The sequence below is a fragment of the Castor canadensis genome, chromosome 2 (assembly GCF_047511655.1).
Source record: "Castor canadensis chromosome 2, mCasCan1.hap1v2, whole genome shotgun sequence".
Classification (NCBI taxonomy): Eukaryota; Metazoa; Chordata; class Mammalia; order Rodentia; family Castoridae; genus Castor; species Castor canadensis.
This window is the reverse complement of record NC_133387.1, coordinates 150,993,008-151,011,741: the sequence shown is the minus strand read 5'-3', so window position 1 is coordinate 151,011,741 and position 18,734 is coordinate 150,993,008. Positions and strand designations below refer to the sequence as shown.

Genomic DNA, 18,734 nt, shown 5'->3' with positions numbered 1-18,734 from the left:
TTGGGAGATTTGCATAATTCAGTGAAGCAGTATTTCCAATGAATGATAAAAAAAAATGCGTGTGTAAAACATTCATTTAATGTGCAATGTGGACCAACTGATTTTAATTTGGATGAAAAATTCATTTAAAGATTTCAGATTCTGTGATGCAACTACCTTATGAAACTCCAGATTGCTGAATCAGGTGTGAATGTTCACAGTTCCATGAAAAGGCCATGAAAGTACTCGTCCCTTTTCCAATTGCATATCTGCAGTGAGGTCATATTTTCAGAAAACACTTTAATTCTAACAACATGTCCCAAAAGGGTGAAGGCAGAAGCATTAATGCAGCTGTCTTCTAGGCCAGACATTAAAGGAATTTGTAAGAATTGAAAAACATGTGACTCTTCTCACTGCAAGTTATTGTTTTGAGCTGTATATTTAATTTTTAGAAATATATGTTATCTGTTCAGTCATATAGTTTTAAATAAATTAATAAAAGTGCTTAAAATATTGGTTTTGAATCCCAGCATGATCAGTAACCAATAGTTATAACCCATATCAATAAAAAGCTCTTTAGAATCCTCAAGTTTTAAATGTGTGAAAGGGTTCTGAGACCATATACTTGAGAATTGTTTTAGAGTGCAATCGAGAATTAGAAAAACTACATAGATCTGAAACTGGAGAGGTTTGCCCCGGTGCATCTAACATTGAGATCAAAGGTAGGACATGGTGCTAGAAAAGCTGGAAAAATTGGAAGATAACAGGTCAGGTATGAGGAGAAACTACACGTCTCTGAAAGTTGCTGGCTGCCTTATTTCTTTTCAAATCATATTTTTTATATTTATTTTTGAGAACTCTGTTGTTTTCTGTGTTTTTAATTTTTGAATGAAATAGTGTCAGGGACTTTGCTGTGGCAAGTAGCATTGGTATCTGTGCCATCCAGACACAGTTATGTATTTACTAAGTCATTTCTTCTTAAAACTCAAGAGTTTTATTCTTGTAATCAGAATTGGGTTCTTAATTTTATAGTAGAACCATTTGCAAATATCAACAGGATTTAGAAATTTCAAGTTACATTTCACATATATTTTTTCAAATATTATAACGTTGAGTTTACATAGTTTTTTACAAGTTATTTTTGATTCATTCGAACAGGTAAGTATTGTGTACTTTGTGTCCATAGCTTAATCCTTGTCCTAATGGAAGGTTCCTACCAAATAAAGCCTCCTGCCTGATGCCAAGAGAATTTTTATAACACTACAAATACAGTGTAACCACTGTCAATTGACATTCTCTATTTGGTTCAGTTCCTGGAGCTGATTAAAGTAGTTAGGATTCACACAGTAGTAATCTTAGACTTGGATTGAGAGCCCCTAGAAATTTGTTTGGTAAAGAACTTCAGCGAGGGCAGCCCAAGTTCAGGGAATGACATGTGTGGAGAGGCATTGGCCTTACTTAGAATGTACGTCCTGTTCTGGAAATGACAAACAACATTTCTGTACTTTTCAGTGTAAGGAGATAGAGGAGGACAGGTAGTACCTTCTATGTCATGAAAACATATTTTAATTTTCTCTGGCATGCTGCATAGCACCTTTAAATAATTGTGAAGAGGGGATTAGCAGACTCAATTAGTGTTTTAGAAGACATCAATCTGGCAGTGTTACTGAAGGACCTTTAGCAGGAGGTGAGGTTCAGAGGTAAAAGATCTGTGCAGAGATCTCAAAAAGGTCTGCTTTCTGTGCAGAGAGCTCAAAAAATTTGTGGACTTGAGGTGATGCTTAGTAGGCAGTTAAATGTAAAAATTGCAAAGTTGGGTAAGAAAGATATTGGTTAATGACAAAATGTACTGAGGGAATACCAAATAAAGAAAGGATGAGGTTTTAAATAAATTACTGAACTAACTGAATGTACAGTCCAATGTTCATTTTGTGCTGTTCTTATTTTTATACTTAGCTCATTGAATGATTTTGTTTGTTCATTTATTTATTTTGAAAGCATTTGGGTTTGAACTTAGGGCCTCATGCTTGCAGAGGCAGGTGCTCTTACGGCTTGAGCTACTCCACCAGCTCATGATATGATTTTGTGAGTTGTATGATGGAGAGGAGGTCATCTGTCAGCATTATACCCATTCATTTCATTTGTTCTTAATGACTGTACCACACATTTATCAAAACCTTTTCCTGAAAGTTTTGTGTTATCATGATTACATTTCCAATATTTTGATAACATTGATGTTAAAGTGAAACTTCATGTTGTAAAGTCATAAATAATTATAAAGGACATTGAGAACGGACATTTTATCCAGTTTCTGTATAATTGTACCCCACAAGTCGTTTTTTAGATTAAAGAAGGTTATTCTTTACTGCAGAATGTTAGTCTAGACTAAAGAATATTTGTGAACTTGAGTTTGTATTGAAATAATAGGTCAGTTTAGGATAAGGTAACAGTGAGTTTAATGATTTGCTGTCAGGAAGAATTCTTATTTTCTTTTCTGTCCTCTTGTCTACTAACTTGAATTTTATCCTTTTCTCACTAAAATGCTTCCACTGAGAAGGACGTAAGCGTAAAAAGCACAAAAAACATTTTAAGAAACGTTTTAAAGGTCTTGATCGCTCAAAAGGTAGGTAAAAGTAGTTTTTATGCCATGTGTTTTTATACACATTGCCACTTGATTTCCGTCTTGGAAGGTAAAATTAATGTTAGATTACAATTTAACTTCATATGTAAGTTTTAAGTTGGAAATGCATATTACATTCTAAAATACATCTTAAAGAAAAAGACAAGAATAGGTGTAATTTCTATTGAGTAGTACCCCAGCTCTCCTTTGTTCTTTATTTAAGAGGTATGTAAGAATTTCAACCCCTGAGCTTGTATTTGTCTGTTTTTTATAGATAAGCCAAAAGAAGCCAGAAAGGATACATTTTTGGAAAAATTGGCAACTCAAGTAATAAAAAATGTACAAGTAAAAATTACAGACATTCACATTAAATATGAAGATGATGTAAGTCATTTTAGTTTCTTGGTTTAAGTTGGTAATTAAATGTGTATCTTGACTTCTTGTGTATGTATGAAGTATTATGATTGTGTATTATGTATTGTATTATGATTTCTTGTGTATATGTGAATTACCTCTACCCAATTTAAATCCAAAGTTGAGTTTTGTTTTTTTTTTTAATGATTATGTTTCCGTAACTCCTTTATCTGTGTTAGGCATCTACAAATGTAAATATAGCTTAAAGCCACCACATAGATTGTTCTCTTCTTTTTTTGAATTTTGCCATTTTTGTGTGTGGTATAATTTAAAGAAACTAATTTCCTTTTATGTCCACAAAGTGGGACTCTTAAGATTCTGGCCACTTGGGTATAGCCCATGGAGTTGGAATGAATTACCCACAAGCAGTCACATTCCTTACATGCACAAGTTTAAATCAGTTGAGGTGTTTAACTTAGTTAATGTTATATCTTGAGATTAATATATGTTGTTCAAAACTTTGAAGAACATGTAAGAAAGCACATGTAAGAATTTTATCATTTACTCAGGAAATTGGAAGTGTTTTTCCATTTCTTCTACAAATGAGTTTGCATTTTTTTTTGATTTTTCATTTTTCTAAAGTTTGAGTTGAATTAAAGCAATACTGACATACAGGTTTTTCCTTTCCTACATTCTCTATGTAGCTTAATATTCAGTAGCACATCCTTACATTTTTAAAATACTCTATTTTATTCAAACTTTACTTTTTGGTTTTATGGTGTTACTAATGAGAATTTTTAGTAGCAAACAAATGTCTTAAAAAATCTAAGTTACAAGTGTCCACATTTATAACAAACTCAGGAAAATAAAGTGTATTCAACATATGGACTTAAAAAACTGATTAAAACTGTGGAGAAATGGGAACACTTACACACTATAGGTGGGAATGTAAATTAGTATACCTGTTTTAGAAAACTGGGGAGTTGCCCTAAAAAACTGGAAATGAAATTAATGTAAATTCCAGCAATCTTACTTCTGGGTAAATAGCTAAAAACATCAAAATCACTATTTTGAAATACATGACATGCAGTCATGTATTCATTGAAAACATTATTCATAGTAGCTAAGATATGGAAACAGCTGAAGTGTCTTTCAGCAGATGAATGGACAATGAAAATGTGTGCGTACACAATTAAATTCTGTTCAGCCTTAAAAAAGGAACAACATCCATCAACAAAATGGATGGAAATGGAGATCATTATGTTAAGTGAAATTAGGCATAGAAAAAACATTTCTTCGTGATCTTACTTGTATGTGGTGTCTAAGAAAGTGAAACTTCTCAGGAGGCAGAGATCAGGAGGACTGTGAATTGAAACCAGCCTGGGCAAACAGTTTGTGAGCCCCTGTCTAGAAAAAAACCCATCACAAAAAAGGGGTTGGTGGAATGACTCGTGTAGACCCTGAGTTCAAACCCCAGTACTGCCAAAAAAAAAAAAAAAAGTCAAACTCATTGAAATGGAAACTAGAATGGTGGTTATCAGAAATTGGGGGCAGGAAGGAGAGGAAGAAAGTGCAGTTAGACAGGAGAAATATTGTCACTATAGTTAGTAATAATGTGTAATTCAGAATTGCCATAAGAGTAGATTTTAAATGTTTTCACCATAAGAAAATGCTAAGCATGTAAGTTGCTAAGTATGTTTATACCCTGATTTGATTTTCCAGTGTTTACATATACAGAAACATCACATTGTGCTAGGTTTAATACATGCAGTTGTTCATGTCCACTAAATCAACAGAAATTCCCTAATGATGTGACTGAATGAGAACCTCAGTTTGAGCCTAATAAGCTTTTTACTGATTAACTACAATTAGAAAGGCACATTATGTCTCTTCATTTAATAGGAAAAAAAATGTGCAGGAGTCAGATAAATAGCATGAATCATATTTAAATTGATACCAGTGATAAAATAAAGGGAAGAAAATGAAAAAGTGCAAAGCGCTCTTATATAAGATATCTTTCAACTTGATTATCTTATTTGTATCTAGGATATGAGAAACAGTTAAAAATGGGAGAAGTAATAATTTATCATAAAGATGTTTGCTGGATAATTGTAGTAATTTGGAGTTGTGTTTTGTTAAAGTTTCTTTTGAAATAGTTGCAAGTTATTCTGAAGTAGTTATTTGTAGGTATAAAAAAGATGAGTATACGATAAAAGGAATATGTTACTGTAAATCATTATATATTCGATATTAATTAAAAATAAGACCCATAGCTTTATGTGTGCTTTTCAACTACTCTAGAGCATATACATATGTATACTTCCTATTATTTGCGAGTGGTTCATGTGACAAAACTATGGAGTTCCACTGGATGATTTAGGACTTTAGCGTTCCCTCTCCTGAGTTTCCTAGTTTCTGTCATGGCCAGACAATTCTATAAGAAATTTGAACATCTCTAGGATGTCCTAGTCAATGATACTGTGCACATTGTTGAGTAGTTTAAGCACAGTGTATAAATACAACTTAGGTATTGAAGGTTAGAAATAGAACAACAGCTTATCATTAATAGATTTTGGGAATAGAGACTGAGGAAATATTAAGAATTTATAGGCCATTGTGGAGGTGCATGCCTATAATCCCAGCCCTCAGGAAGCTAAGGCAAGGGGATTGTGAGTTTGAGGCCAGATTGGCCTACATAGTGATACCCTATCTCTAAAGAAAATCTAGTTTATTCCTAATGAAGCTTTTATTTAAGTGTTAAGAAAAGTAAAGGCTTGCAGGTAGGTGTGGTGGTGCTTTCCTGTTTTTCCAGCTCTGAGGAAGATGTGGTCTGTGGCTGGCCCCTGGTAAAAACTCAAGAACCTACTTGAAAAAGAACTAAAAGAAAAAAGGATTGGGGATGTGGCTCAGGAGGTGGACATCTGCCTACCAAGTGAATATGAGTTTAACCCAGTACCACACCCCCAAAGAAAGAAAGAGGAGGGGAGGCCTAAACAGTTCACATCTCCAAGGGTGAAAATCTTGCATGTTTGATCAGGTTTTTAGTGGTAGTGTCTTCTTTAGCATCTGGTTTTACTTTTCGGTGAAGAACATCTTTAATGACACACTTAAAAAGACTGTCCCTTTCTACTCTAGCAAAGAATCTGTTTGATCATAGTTACTTCTAGTAAGAAGAGTCCTACAGGGAAATTGCCATACTAGTGTCATAGCAGTGTTGGTACTGTGAAAGATGAATAATGCCAGCATGCTTTTGCCTTCCTCTCCTTCCTTTTAACTTGTGTCATTTATTTGTAAATACTTTCCATCTGCTGCCTATTGTAAAGGGTATAATGTGCATTCACTTTCACATTCAGTGTATTTAAATGTCCTTTTTCTTTTTTGGCAGGTGACTGATGTAGCGAGACCTCTTTCATTTGGTGTCACATTGGGAGAATTTAGTTTATTGGTAATTTTGCCTTACTTAAAATGTCTGTGCAACCTGTAAAATACTATTCTGAAGTCACAAGCTGAATCAACCAAAATCAACTATTGCTACAAATAGCTATTACACTTTTTATGAATTATCTTGCTATAACTTTTCTAGAAATTGAACATGTTTATTGGTGCTATTATATTTTCTAATTATTTTTGTTTCCTGGGAACAAATATCAGAATACACTTATCAAACAAATTGGAAGTAATAAAAGTGGTATCATAAACTCGGGGGAAGTAGGAACATTTGAGTTTCTGTGGAGTTCTATACTCATACTTGGTACAGGCTCACGGGATTGGGGCAGGTGTGTTTGTTTATGTGCACACATATGTGTTCCACTAGGATGTGTGTCAAGTTGTTTTGATTAGATACTTCATAATGCAGTGTTTTTCTCCTAAAGGGTAGAGTTATGCATACACAAGATAGACATTTTTTTTCTCTCTTATTGGCAACTAAGTTGTAAGAAACCTGTTTTGAGGTATGAAAATGAAAAACTAGCTAAACTATGTTTTTCTGTGGATAAAAAGATGTGTTTCACTTAAGTACTTTTAAAGTCAATTGTAACAAACAGTAAAGTATACTGTGCACAGTTTGTCTTGTGACTGGTTATATGGGGAGGTCCTCAGTAGGGAAAGAAGAGGAAGATAACAGAGAAGCAGACAGAAGGACATAATTATATGGAAACTTAAGAAAGATAGGTGCATGTAGAGAAGTAGAGATTGACATGGAGCCAAAGAACAAAGTAGAAACAATGAAGAGCTGGAGACAGAAAGAAAGGGAGTCTGGAAGCCTGTGCTTCATATTGATTATTCTCTGCTTATTTCCAAAGTGCATTTGAAGTAGCTTTTGATAAAAGATAGAAGTATACCATAATACCTTTTAAGAGAACAGAAACTGAGTTCTTAGACTAACACTCATTGAGGTCATAAGTACCATAGTATTTAACTTTGAGCTTCTAACAAAGAAAGCAAAGTACAAATAGCATGTACTTTCTAGAATCTGATAAGAGGCCCTAGTGCATAAGAATGTGTAGTTTTCTTAGTGAGTGCTGCTTGATTCTCTGTATCTTTGATTAGACTCTTCATTCTGCCTTATTTTCTGTATCACTCTTCCCTTTGTCTGCCTGGTGATTCTCCTCAGGTTTTCATACTTATGTGAGATATTACTTTGTCTCTCTCATTCTTTTTGTACTTCCCTCATAGGATTTGCCATTGCCTCTTTTATGTTCCCCATTGTATTTTATCAAAGACCTGTAATGTTTTATTATACTGGGTACCACGTTGATGCTTCTATCTAAACTACATTTATTCCCTGGTTGAGAGGTACCTTCCTTTTAATGCTTTTGTGATTAAATGAGTTAGTCTGGTTAAAGTCCTTGACACACTGTCTGGCTCAATTACTTCTTCAACTACTAGAGTGGCTGTTATTAATGACAGTAACAGGAAACCACCTATCTCTTTTGTGTCTATATCATTCTTCCATCTTTCCGATTACAACCTAACATTTAAAGCTACAGTAGTCTTCCACTTCTGATCAGGATCTTACCTACACTTCCCTACCTTCATCCCTTTTTCCTTCTTTCCATCACTCTCCCTCTCTGTCCTAAATCTTCAACCCCCCCCCTTCTCTCTCTCTTTTTCCCTCCCATCTCCTTCATATAAGCATTTAAACACATTTTTTTTTTCTTTTTGTGGTACTGGGGTTTGAACTAAGGGCCTCACACTTGCTAGAGAGTTGTCACTCCACAAGTCTTTTAAACACATTCTTGTCTCTCCTTTACAACAAAATTAAAAAGACCCTCCTTTCCTTTCACACACCCAATTCAGACTCCTTAACTACTGCCTTCTCTTTGTTTCTAACCAGACTTTGAGTTTTCTTTCTTCCCATGCTATCCTCCTTTCTCACCTCCTGCCAGTTCCCACCCACTGTACTCTGACTCTGTCCTCCCTCTGAAACATCCCACTAGTTTATTAGTAATGCCCTTGGTATTAAGTAAGTTTAGTATTTGGCTTGCTGACATGGTAGAACTGTGATTTCCATGCTCTCCTGGTTTTTATCCTACTGTACAGTAAAGTTTCTTAAGACCTTATACCTTCTTCAGTAGAGTAGTTGCTGGCTGTCTGTTTTTAGATAACTAAAAACAGAATTCCTTCCACAGTTCAGACACATAGTAGCCCAATAATTATTTTCTGAATCAAGGAACTCAGTTTTTCATTATTCCTTTGTTTATGCCATATAAATAGGTAGAGAAACAAGTAGCTGACATTAGCTAGATGTCTTTTGTTACTTAATTATTATGCCACTGTTTAAAAATATTATAGCACTGTTGTGTGACATTTAGAGCATATTTCAGTTTCTCCCTTTTCTTTTTAGACTACAAATGAACACTGGACTCCCTGCATATTAAATGAAGCAGAAAAAATTATATACAAGGTATTATATTTTAGTAGAGTGAAAATTCTGTCTCTTTCCTGGTACAAATACTTAATATACCTTCTTGAAGAAGTGGTGAATCAGAATGTGCCATTAGTGTGAATTACAAGTCTAGATATTTGTGTTTTTAAAAACCAACTTGCTATATATAAAAATTTCAAATTTCTTTTGTGTAGATTAATTTTTACATTTGTATAGGTATGAAATGTCAGGGTTTAAACAGATTAAAGTCAGAATTGGGCAATGAAAGTCAGTATACAGCGATCAGAACTTCATAGAAACCCCTTATCTGGTTCTACCTTGCCCTGAAAGTATCATCAATTTGAAGTTTGAATATTTACTCTGCAAAAATGTCTTATCTAGTCTTAGATAAGATGTGTCTACAGATACATCTTATCTAAGACTAGACCAAAATCAATATATCAGAGCTTCAAACACTTTGGGAAATGCTGAAATTAAGTACAAGCTTATAGTAAATGGACTGATTTTTATTAACTGCTTTTGACTATATAAAATACTGATATTTACAGAAAACCTGGCCACCTTCGTGTTACGATAAAAGTGCCAGCTGTAATGCCAGAAGATAATGTCTGTTTCAAAGAAGATAAAGTCTGTCTCAAAAGTGAAAATACACTTATTTTAAATGGTCACTGTCAATAAAAATAGATCAAGTGGTGGATAAAATGTTTTGACTCAGCTTCTTCCTATGTGATGCTCTGTAATTACTACTTACTTGGTTTCTTCACCATTGAGTGAAGAAACTAGATAAAATTAATATTTCCCAGTGGTATTTGTGAAGCTTTAGTCAATTGAGATATAATTAGTTGTTGTAGGAAAAATATTTTCTTATCAAATAAGAGTACTTATTAAAGTACTAATTAAACAAGTGTGTTCATTTTAAAAAACTGTAGGACTTTACAATACTTTTAACTCTGCTAATAAATATTGTGAATATCTAACAGGGATATTTATTTAGTATGTAGCTATCCCCACTTTATTAATTATAGCTACCTCTCTCACCATCCCTCTTTTGAAAACAGCCCTTGGTATCTGCTTGGAGGATGATGTCTTTTTTTTTTTTGCCAGCAAAACATTTACTGAGTCTGCTCTTGCTAAATTATTAATAAATATTTGATATTTTAATGAATGAATCTCTTCAAAATTGTGTTCCCAGAAACACTAACAAATGCCAAACAATAAAATTTTGTGAATGTATTTTTCTTCATTTGTACATTATTTTCTTTGAAAGTTCATAATGGCAATTGGTAATCTGGAAACATGAGAATTATCTTTTAATGTTGATGTATAGTTCCAGTGGGTTTGTTGCTTGATTGCTTTCATTTTTCTTTTGTAGCTGATCAGACTTGACAGTCTTAGTGCCTACTGGAATGTAAACTGCTGTATGTCTTACCGTGGATCAAGGGAGCAGATCTTGGTAATTTCAGTTTATACCTGAAAGAGTTAACTACATTCCCTAAATGTGCTTGATAAGAGAGGTCCTTGACAAGGACAGGATTTCAGACATTTGCTTTGCTGTACAGCACTAAATCAGAAGTGTGAAAAATTGTTTTTGAAATCTGTTGTTTGATTTCAGAGATCTTTATGAAATCATTCACAGTGACATGAGAGTCTATTAAAATTTCACTTACAGCCTTTCATACTCATTTTGATGGTATTCTTGTTAAATTGTGTTATTTCATAGGAGAATGATTCAGAATACTATAAGGAAAAATGATACCTTTCAGATCTAAGCATATATCTTTGGCAAATATTTTAAGTATTTGTGATGATGATTTCCTGAATAGTGGAAGATTAAGTCAACCCTTCAACATGCTGAGCTAATCTTAGTCATGTTTCTTAGAGGAGAAAGGCAGAATAGTTGGATTTTCTGAATTGGATAAATTTCAAGGTTCTATCTCTTACTTCTCAGAAAAGTAACATCATTCGCTTTTGACTAGAAATTTGTGGATTTATATGATTTTGTTTTCAAAATCAGAACATTACAACGTTTCTAGATACTTAGAGGTTGAAAGAATAACCTGCTTTTATGTATTTATAGTAAAGAAATGTGTCTGTAAATAATGCTCTATGCATTTTCCTTATGGACTAGTAGTTACAAAGAGTAATAAAGATACTGATGTAAGAAGCAAGATTTCTTTTTTGTATTTGTGGCTGAATATGTGTGCATTTTCTTTTTCATTCTCATATAATTAAAAAATATTCTTTTTGTTTAGGATCAATTGAAAAGTGAAATTCTTACAAGTACAAATGTATCCCCAAACCATCAGTACAGTAAGTACTAGTGACAGTTGATTTCATGCTATAAGAAGGAACATGGAAGTAAATATTTTAACAGTTTTTCTAATAAAGTCACTTTAACAAACAGAAAACATTAATTTTATACTCTAGCTTTACACTATATAGCATTTTTGGATTACATCTAATTATTTAGGAGTAGATCATAAATGTACACCACTGGAGAATGAGAGAGAAGGGCCAGTATAGCTACGGTTCTTTCCTGCAGCTGACTTCCTTTGACACCCTTGTTTTCTTCACATTTTGTTACTGCATTTGTTGTTTTAGGACTTAGATTTTCTTCCTTCCTTTTTTCCTTCCATTCTTTTGAAATCTCTGACATCTTGGTATTGAGGTTACCCTAGGGTATCACTATTGCAGTGTTAAGATAAACCAACCACTCAGACATTTTTAAAAGTGAATTCAAAATTTTTTTAAAGTGATGGATTTTTTTAAAATTTAACACTTTTATTAGCATATATTAATTGTATGGGGTGAGGGGTGTCATTATGACAGTTCCATGCATGCTTATAATTCACCTTGGTTTGGTCATCCCAGCATCACTCTCCCTTATCCTTCTTCCCCCCTACTTAAAAAAAATTCATGTTTCATTGTTTTATTTTTATCAGCCATATTCACCTTCTTTTACCCCTTCCATTCTTCCTCACACTAATACCACCCACTAGCAGGACCTGTTTTATAATCCTGTGCTTTGTTTTTAAGTGTATATTCATTGGTCAAAGGGTTTTTACCATGGTCTTTCACCTGTGAATATACCGTACTTCAATTAGATAACCCCTTTATTACTCTTCCTTACCTCTTCTCCCTTACCTGCTATTATCAACAGCTTTCAGTGTGTTTCATTTTGCTTTCTTCCTATACAGATACAAAGTATTTCAGTATTGCTCACTCCTTTATCATTCTTTTCCTCTTCCTTTTCCCCAGTCCCCATTATTATAACCTGTTCAACCTGTGCTCGGTCTCTCTCTCTCTCTCTCTCTCTCTCTCTCTCTCTCTGTCTCTCTCTCTCTCACACACACACACACACACACACACACACACACACACATGATGTTTGTATTTGTGTATATGGTTAGCTTCTGGATCTTCCACATATGTGAGAAAACATGAGACCTTTGTCTTTCTGAACCTGGTTTACTTCACTTAACGTGATCTCCAGTTTTATCCTTTTATTTAAAAATGATATAATTTTGTTCTTCTTTACGATTGAACAATATTCCATCATATATATACCATGTTTTCTTACTCCACTGATCTGTTGTTGGGTATCTGAGCTGTTTCCACAACTTCGATATTGTGAATAGTGCTGCAATAAACATGGATGTGCAAGATCTCTGTTGTAGAACTTTTCTCTTTTTTGGCACCCTCTTCTTTATCTAAAAAATAGATCTAAACAAAGCTGTCTGCTTATTTAGCTGTATTCTCCATTTCAGTTTCATTCTAAAGACACTATCGTTGTTATTTGTGTCCCTTTTATAACTGCCCTCGGCTGTCATACCCACGTCCTTCCTTTTCCCATGCCTCTCTGGCTCACTGTTGTTTTCTTCCTGTTCCAGTAACTGTCACTGGATAGTGGTACTTTCTGTTAGGGTCACAGACTTCTCTGATTAATGATGATAGAGTTTTAAAGTGCTCCCAGTTTGTGAAAGAACTAATTCAGAAAAATCTGCCACTTCATTCTTAGGCATTTATAAATAACCTATAAATCAGTTAAAATTTTTGTACAATCTTATACAAATTTTAATTCTCATAAGGGGTCATAGTTTACATAGTTTTAATGCTATTTGCAGTTAATCATCTTACTTTATACTACCTGTTATCTTCCCTAATATGCCTTTTATTACTGCTACTCAGCCTCAAGAATATTTTCTCTAATTGACTCTAAGATTATATATCTATAATCAATTTAAAAATGAAGGGGGGAGAAATGAACCAAGCCTTGTATGCACATATGAATAATAAAAGAAAAAAAAAAGAATTCTTTGAGGATGAACCAATTCAGGTATAATATACATACATATATATATATGAAAATGTCACAATGAAATCCCTGTATAACCATCATAAACAAACAAACAAAAAAATCAAAGTGTTGAGTAATTTTTTTCCTGGGATAATTTTATTTACGATTCTGCTCCTACATTCTGCCAGTGATTTAACTGAGACAGAAAGTAATTATATTTCATTTCCTTCCTTGTATTAACATATTTAATGAATAATGAAATCATTAAATGTCTTTTAGCAAGGAAGAGAAACGTAATTCTATAAAAGGTTATCTCTTTATATAAAATTTCTCATTTCTTACCTAGAAGGATAGGACTCCAATTTCCTCCTTGGAGATTCTGCATTAATAGATGAGCTTGATAATTGATACGATACTGATACTTAGATGTTTTAGTGTTGGGGGAGTGATTTTGTTACCTCTACTGTGGATTATTTTTACTTTCAGAGTAACAGTGTTCTCATAATTACTTATGGTTTGTTGATATGTAAGAGTATATAAACATATCTTATGTCTTCTCATGTGATGTAAGTTTTCCAGCCAATATCTGCCTGTGCAAAACTCTACATGAATCCATATGCAGAAAGAGAGCTCAAAACGCCTAAACTGAATTGGAACATAGAAGTACAAAATATTGCCATTGAACTGACCAAGCCTCAAGTAAGATTCAGTTGGATATTTCTAGCTTTGATTAGGCTTGAATCTGGACTTTATTGTGATTATTCCTTCTCTAATGGTTTATGTGGTTGTACTTTTGGTTCATTATGTTGAGATTTGACTCTTCAAAAAATGTTTTTAAAAGAAAAAAATTTCAGATTTAAGAAATGTTTTTTATTTAATCTGTTATTTTCAGAAATGAAGGGGAATCTTCTCAAACTATAGCAAATAACATTTGTATTTAATTTACAATTAAATGGAGTATGTAATGTGTTTTTCTTAGGTTTTAATAGCAGACACTCTTATATTAAATATTCTTTATTTAATTTTTAGAACAGTTCTGTTAGCAGCTTTATACTGCATTTGTTTCCCAAGTGTGATTATATGCCCAGAGAGTTTGGATAGCAGACCTGGAGAACTGAACTGAAAGAAGAAGGGCAGGAGATTTAGCTAATGGAGCTTTCAGCCCAGTGCTTTCCAATAAATATAATGCAAATTGTTTTGTAATTTTCAATTTTGTAGTATCTACATTAGTAAACTAAAACTGAAAAGGTAAAATTATCTTTAGTAATGTATTTTACTTAACATTTCTATATATCATTTCAGAATATTATGAACATAAATATTGTAACAAAATATTTTATATCACTTTTCTTTCCGTTAAGTTTTTACTAGACGTGTTTCAAGTGCTGAATAGTCATGTTTATAGGTAATCTTTAGGTAGAGTTGCATTAAGAAAAATTAGGAGGAAGCTTGACTTTCTCATTGTAGCCACAGTTTCCCTTTTGTGTATGTGTGTGTGTTTGTGTTTTCCTCCATTTGAATTATTTATCAGATTACACAAAGTTGCTGATAAGATATGTGATTACATAGCTTCATCTTGCTTCAGTTATGTGGTAAATTGGTGGAGCAATGAAAATCAGCTCATTTATAGCTACTGCTAAAATGATGATCCAAATTAAAAATAAGTAGTTTTAGAAACAGGCATTTTCTTTTATTTTTTTTATAGCATATAATAGTTGTACAGGGGGCTACATTGTGATATTTACATTTGTGCTTACTGTGTATCTTAGATTTACCCCCTCCATCATTCTCCCTTCTTCCCCCCTTTCTTGGAACAATTTCAACAGGCTTCATTCTTCTGTTTTCATATATGAATACAAAATATATCCACTATATTAACCCTTATTTACTCTTTCTTAGTCCTTCCCCTTTCCACTGGTACCCACCCTGGTAGAGACCTGTTTCACCCTCTTGTCCTTCGTTTTTTAAAAAAAAGTGTATATTGATAGTCCAGGGGGGTTTCATCTTGTCATTTCAGACATACACATATCATGCTTTAATCAGATTAACCCTCCCATTACTTACCAGTTCCTCTATTATCACGCTCCCCTATTCAACAGCTTACAGCACCTTACATCATATTATAGTCACATATAGAAGTGATGTTTCAATGTTTTTCATTCTCTAACATTTTCTTCCCTTTTCCTGCCTCCTGAGTCCCCTCAGACAGACCCATTAATACAATTTTGTTCTTTCTCATTATATATATTTTTGTGTATGTATGTGTATGTATGTATTTATATGATAACATGTATTTATGTGTACATTTAACTTGCAGGTTTAGCTTCCACATATGAGAGAAAAATGTGACCTTTGACTTTTTCAGCCTGGCTTACTTCGCTTTACGTGATGTTCTGCAGTTCCATCGTTTACCTGAACACAACATAATTTCATTCTTTTTTATAGCTGAATAAAAATCCATTGTGTATATATACTACATTTTCTTAATCTATTCTTTAGTTGTGGTGTATCTGGGCTGTTTCCAAAGCTTGGCTGTTGTTAATAGTGCTGCAATAAACATGGGTGTGCAAGTGTCTCTATCATATCCTGGAGCACATTCCTTTGGATGTATGCCCAGGAGTGGTATCGCTGGATTGTAAAGTAGCTCTGTTTCTAGTTTTTTGAGGGATTTCCATGCTGCTCTCCATAGTGACTGTACTAATTTACATTTCCTACAAACAGTGTAGAAGTATTCCTTTTTCCCCATATCCTTACTAGCATTTGTTACTGTTTGTTTTATGTATGAGAGCCATTTTGACTGGAGTGAAGTAGAATCTCAATGTAGTTTTGATTTGTATTTATTTTATGGCCAAGAATTCATGTAGTTATTGGCCATTTGTACTTCTTTTGAAAATTGTCTGTTCTGTTCATTTTCCCATTTACTCAGTGGGTTGTTGATTCTTTGGGAAGTTAGTTTTTGAGCTCCCTGTACATTCTGGTTATTTATCCCTTTTCAGATATATAGCTGACAAAGATTTTCTTCTATTCTTTAGGCTGTCTCTTCAGTCTAGTGACGGTTTTCTTTTCTGTACAGAAAAGTTTCATGCAGTCCCATTTGTTAATCATTTCTCTTAGTTGCTGAGTTTTGTTCATAAAGTTACTACCTGTGCGGTCCAGTGTGTTCCCTTTTTTTTCCTGGAGTAATTTCGCCATTTCGGATCTTACATTAAGATCTTTAATCACACTGAATTGTTGCTAGTACAAGATGAGTTGACTGGGATCTAGTTTCAGTCTTCTTTGGGTGGATATCCACTTTTTCCCTACACCATTTGTTGAAAAGGCTGTCTTTTCTCCAACAAATATTTTGGACTCCTTTGTTGAAAGTCAGACAGCTATAGTTGTGTCAGGGTCTTCTGTTCTATTCCATTGGTCTTCATCTTTTTTTTTTTTTTTGCCAGTGTCATGTTGAATTTATTACTATGGCTCTGCAGTATAGTTTGAAGTCAGGTATTATGACACCTCTAGCATTGTTGCTCTTTTGGCTCAGGATTGCTTTGGGTATTCGAGGTCTCCTGAGCTTCCATATGAACTTTAGGATTGATTTTTCTATCTCAGTGAAGAATGTCATTGGCATTTTGATAGGGATTGCATCAAATAATATAGATTGCTTTTGATAGTGTCGCCATTTTCACAATACTGATTCTGCTGATACATAAGTACAGGATGATCTTCCATCTTTTAATGTCTTCATTGATTTCATTCTTTAGTTATTTATAATTTTCACTGTATAGGTCATTCATCTCCTTTGTTAAATTTATTCCTAGGTATTTTAATTTTTTTGAAGCTGTTGTGGGGGTTTTTTGTTTTTGTTTTGCTTTTCATTGGGATTGGGGTTTGAACTCAGAGCTTCGTGTTTGCAAAGCAGGTACTTTTACTGCTTGAGCCACACCTCCAGTCCTTGAAGCTGTTGTGAATGGTATTGTTTTCCTGATTTCTTTCTCATACTGTTTATTGTTTTTGTATGGAAATGCTTCTGACTTTTGTGTATTGATTTTGTACACTTATTTTGCTGACCATGTTTATGAATTATGAGAGTTTTTTGGGTTTTTCAGGTATAACATATCATCTGCAAATAGGGACAACTTCTTTCTTTCCTATTCGAATCCCTTATATTTCTTTCTCCTATCTTACTGCTCTGGCTAGGAATTCCAGCAGTATGTTGAATAAGAGTGGGGAGTAGACACCCTTACCTTTTTCTTGATTTTAGAGGAAATGATTTCAGTTTTTCTCCATTTGGTATGATGTTGTCTATAGATTTGTCATCTATCGCCTTTATAGCAGAATGTGCCTTCTAGTTCTAGTTTCTCTAGAGCTTTTATTATGAAATGATGTTGAATTTTGTTGGAGGCTTTTTCTGCATGTATTGATATGTTGATGTGATTTTTATACTTGATTGTGTTTATGTGTATATTGTGTATGTTGTACCATCCTTGCATTTCTGGGATGAACCCTACTTGATCATGGGGTATGATCTTTTTAATGTATTGTTGGATTGTCTTAGGAAGGATTTTATTGAGAATTTTTGCATTTGCATCAGGGATATTGACCTATAACTTTCCTTTTTTTTTGATGGGTCTTCACCTGGCTTTGGTATTAGGATAATAATGTCTTTGTAGAATGAGTTTGGGTAGTATTTTTTCCCTTTGTACTTTATGGAATAATTTGAGGAGCAAAGGTCTGGTAGAATTCAGCAGTGAATTCATCAGGACCTGATGTGTGTATGTGTATGTGTTTTTTTTGTTTTTTGTTTTTTGTTTTTTTTTCAGGAGGTTCTTTATCACTTTCTCAATCTCTTTATAGATCTGGTTAAATTTTTAATGACTTTTTGGTTCAATTTTGGTTAGCCATATGTGTCAAAATGTTCATCTATTTCTTCATTTTCCAGTTTGCTAGAATTTAGGTTTTTAAAGTATTCCCATATGATCTTCTGAATTTTGTTGGTGTCTGTTGTAATATCCTCTTTTTCATCTCTGATTTTATTAATTTGGGTCTTTTCCTTTTCATTTGAATCTAGGAATTTCTTAGTTTCTTTCCTAATTTCTTCAGTGACCCATTCATTATTCAAGTGTGGTGTTTAATCTCTATGAGTTTGAATGGTTTTTGTGATTTTTCCCTGCTATTGTTTTCTAACTTTATTCCATTATCGTCTGTTAGGATACAGGGGATTATTTCAATTTTTTTATATTGTTGAGGTTTGTTTTATGACCTAAGATGTGATCTATTTTGGAGAAAGTTCCATGGGCTTCTGAGAATGTGTAATCTTCTGCCTTAGGATGAAATACTCCATGACTGTTAAGTCCATTTTGTCTATGGTATTGTTTAGTTCTAGGATATCTTTGTTGATTTTTTTTTTTCCTATTGAAGGGAGTGGGGTGTTGAGATCTCAAACTGTTACTGTATTTGATTCTATTTAGAAATAGGCATTTTATGCCTCATTTTCAGATACAGTATTTTATTGTTTCTAAGATGTACGTTCATTTCATATTTTAATGTATTAGAAAACAGGATACATATTATTGGTAAATGTGACAGTTTTATTTGCAACATTTCTTTTGTAG

At 33.5% G+C, this 18,734-nt stretch overlaps 1 protein-coding gene across 6 annotated transcripts in view; it reads left to right on the top strand.

The window, feature by feature from the left end:
- Positions 1-18,734, top strand: part of Vps13c (vacuolar protein sorting 13 homolog C) — a 188,869-nt gene that overhangs the window by 31,094 nt on the left and 139,041 nt on the right. For 4 of the 6 annotated variants that reach the window (XM_074066101.1, XM_074066100.1, XM_074066104.1 and 1 more), the window contains 7 exons: positions 2,537-2,602; positions 2,874-2,983; positions 6,339-6,398; positions 8,799-8,858; positions 10,213-10,293; positions 11,093-11,150; positions 13,709-13,836. In XM_074066101.1, the coding sequence (XP_073922202.1) occupies positions 2,537-2,602; positions 2,874-2,983; positions 6,339-6,398; positions 8,799-8,858; positions 10,213-10,293; positions 11,093-11,150; positions 13,709-13,836 (563 nt within the window). The remainder of the gene's footprint in view (positions 1-2,536; positions 2,603-2,873; positions 2,984-6,338; positions 6,399-8,798; positions 8,859-10,212; positions 10,294-11,092; positions 11,151-13,708; positions 13,837-18,734) is intronic. The other 2 variants (XM_074066103.1, XM_074066102.1) reach the window with 1 other exon arrangement.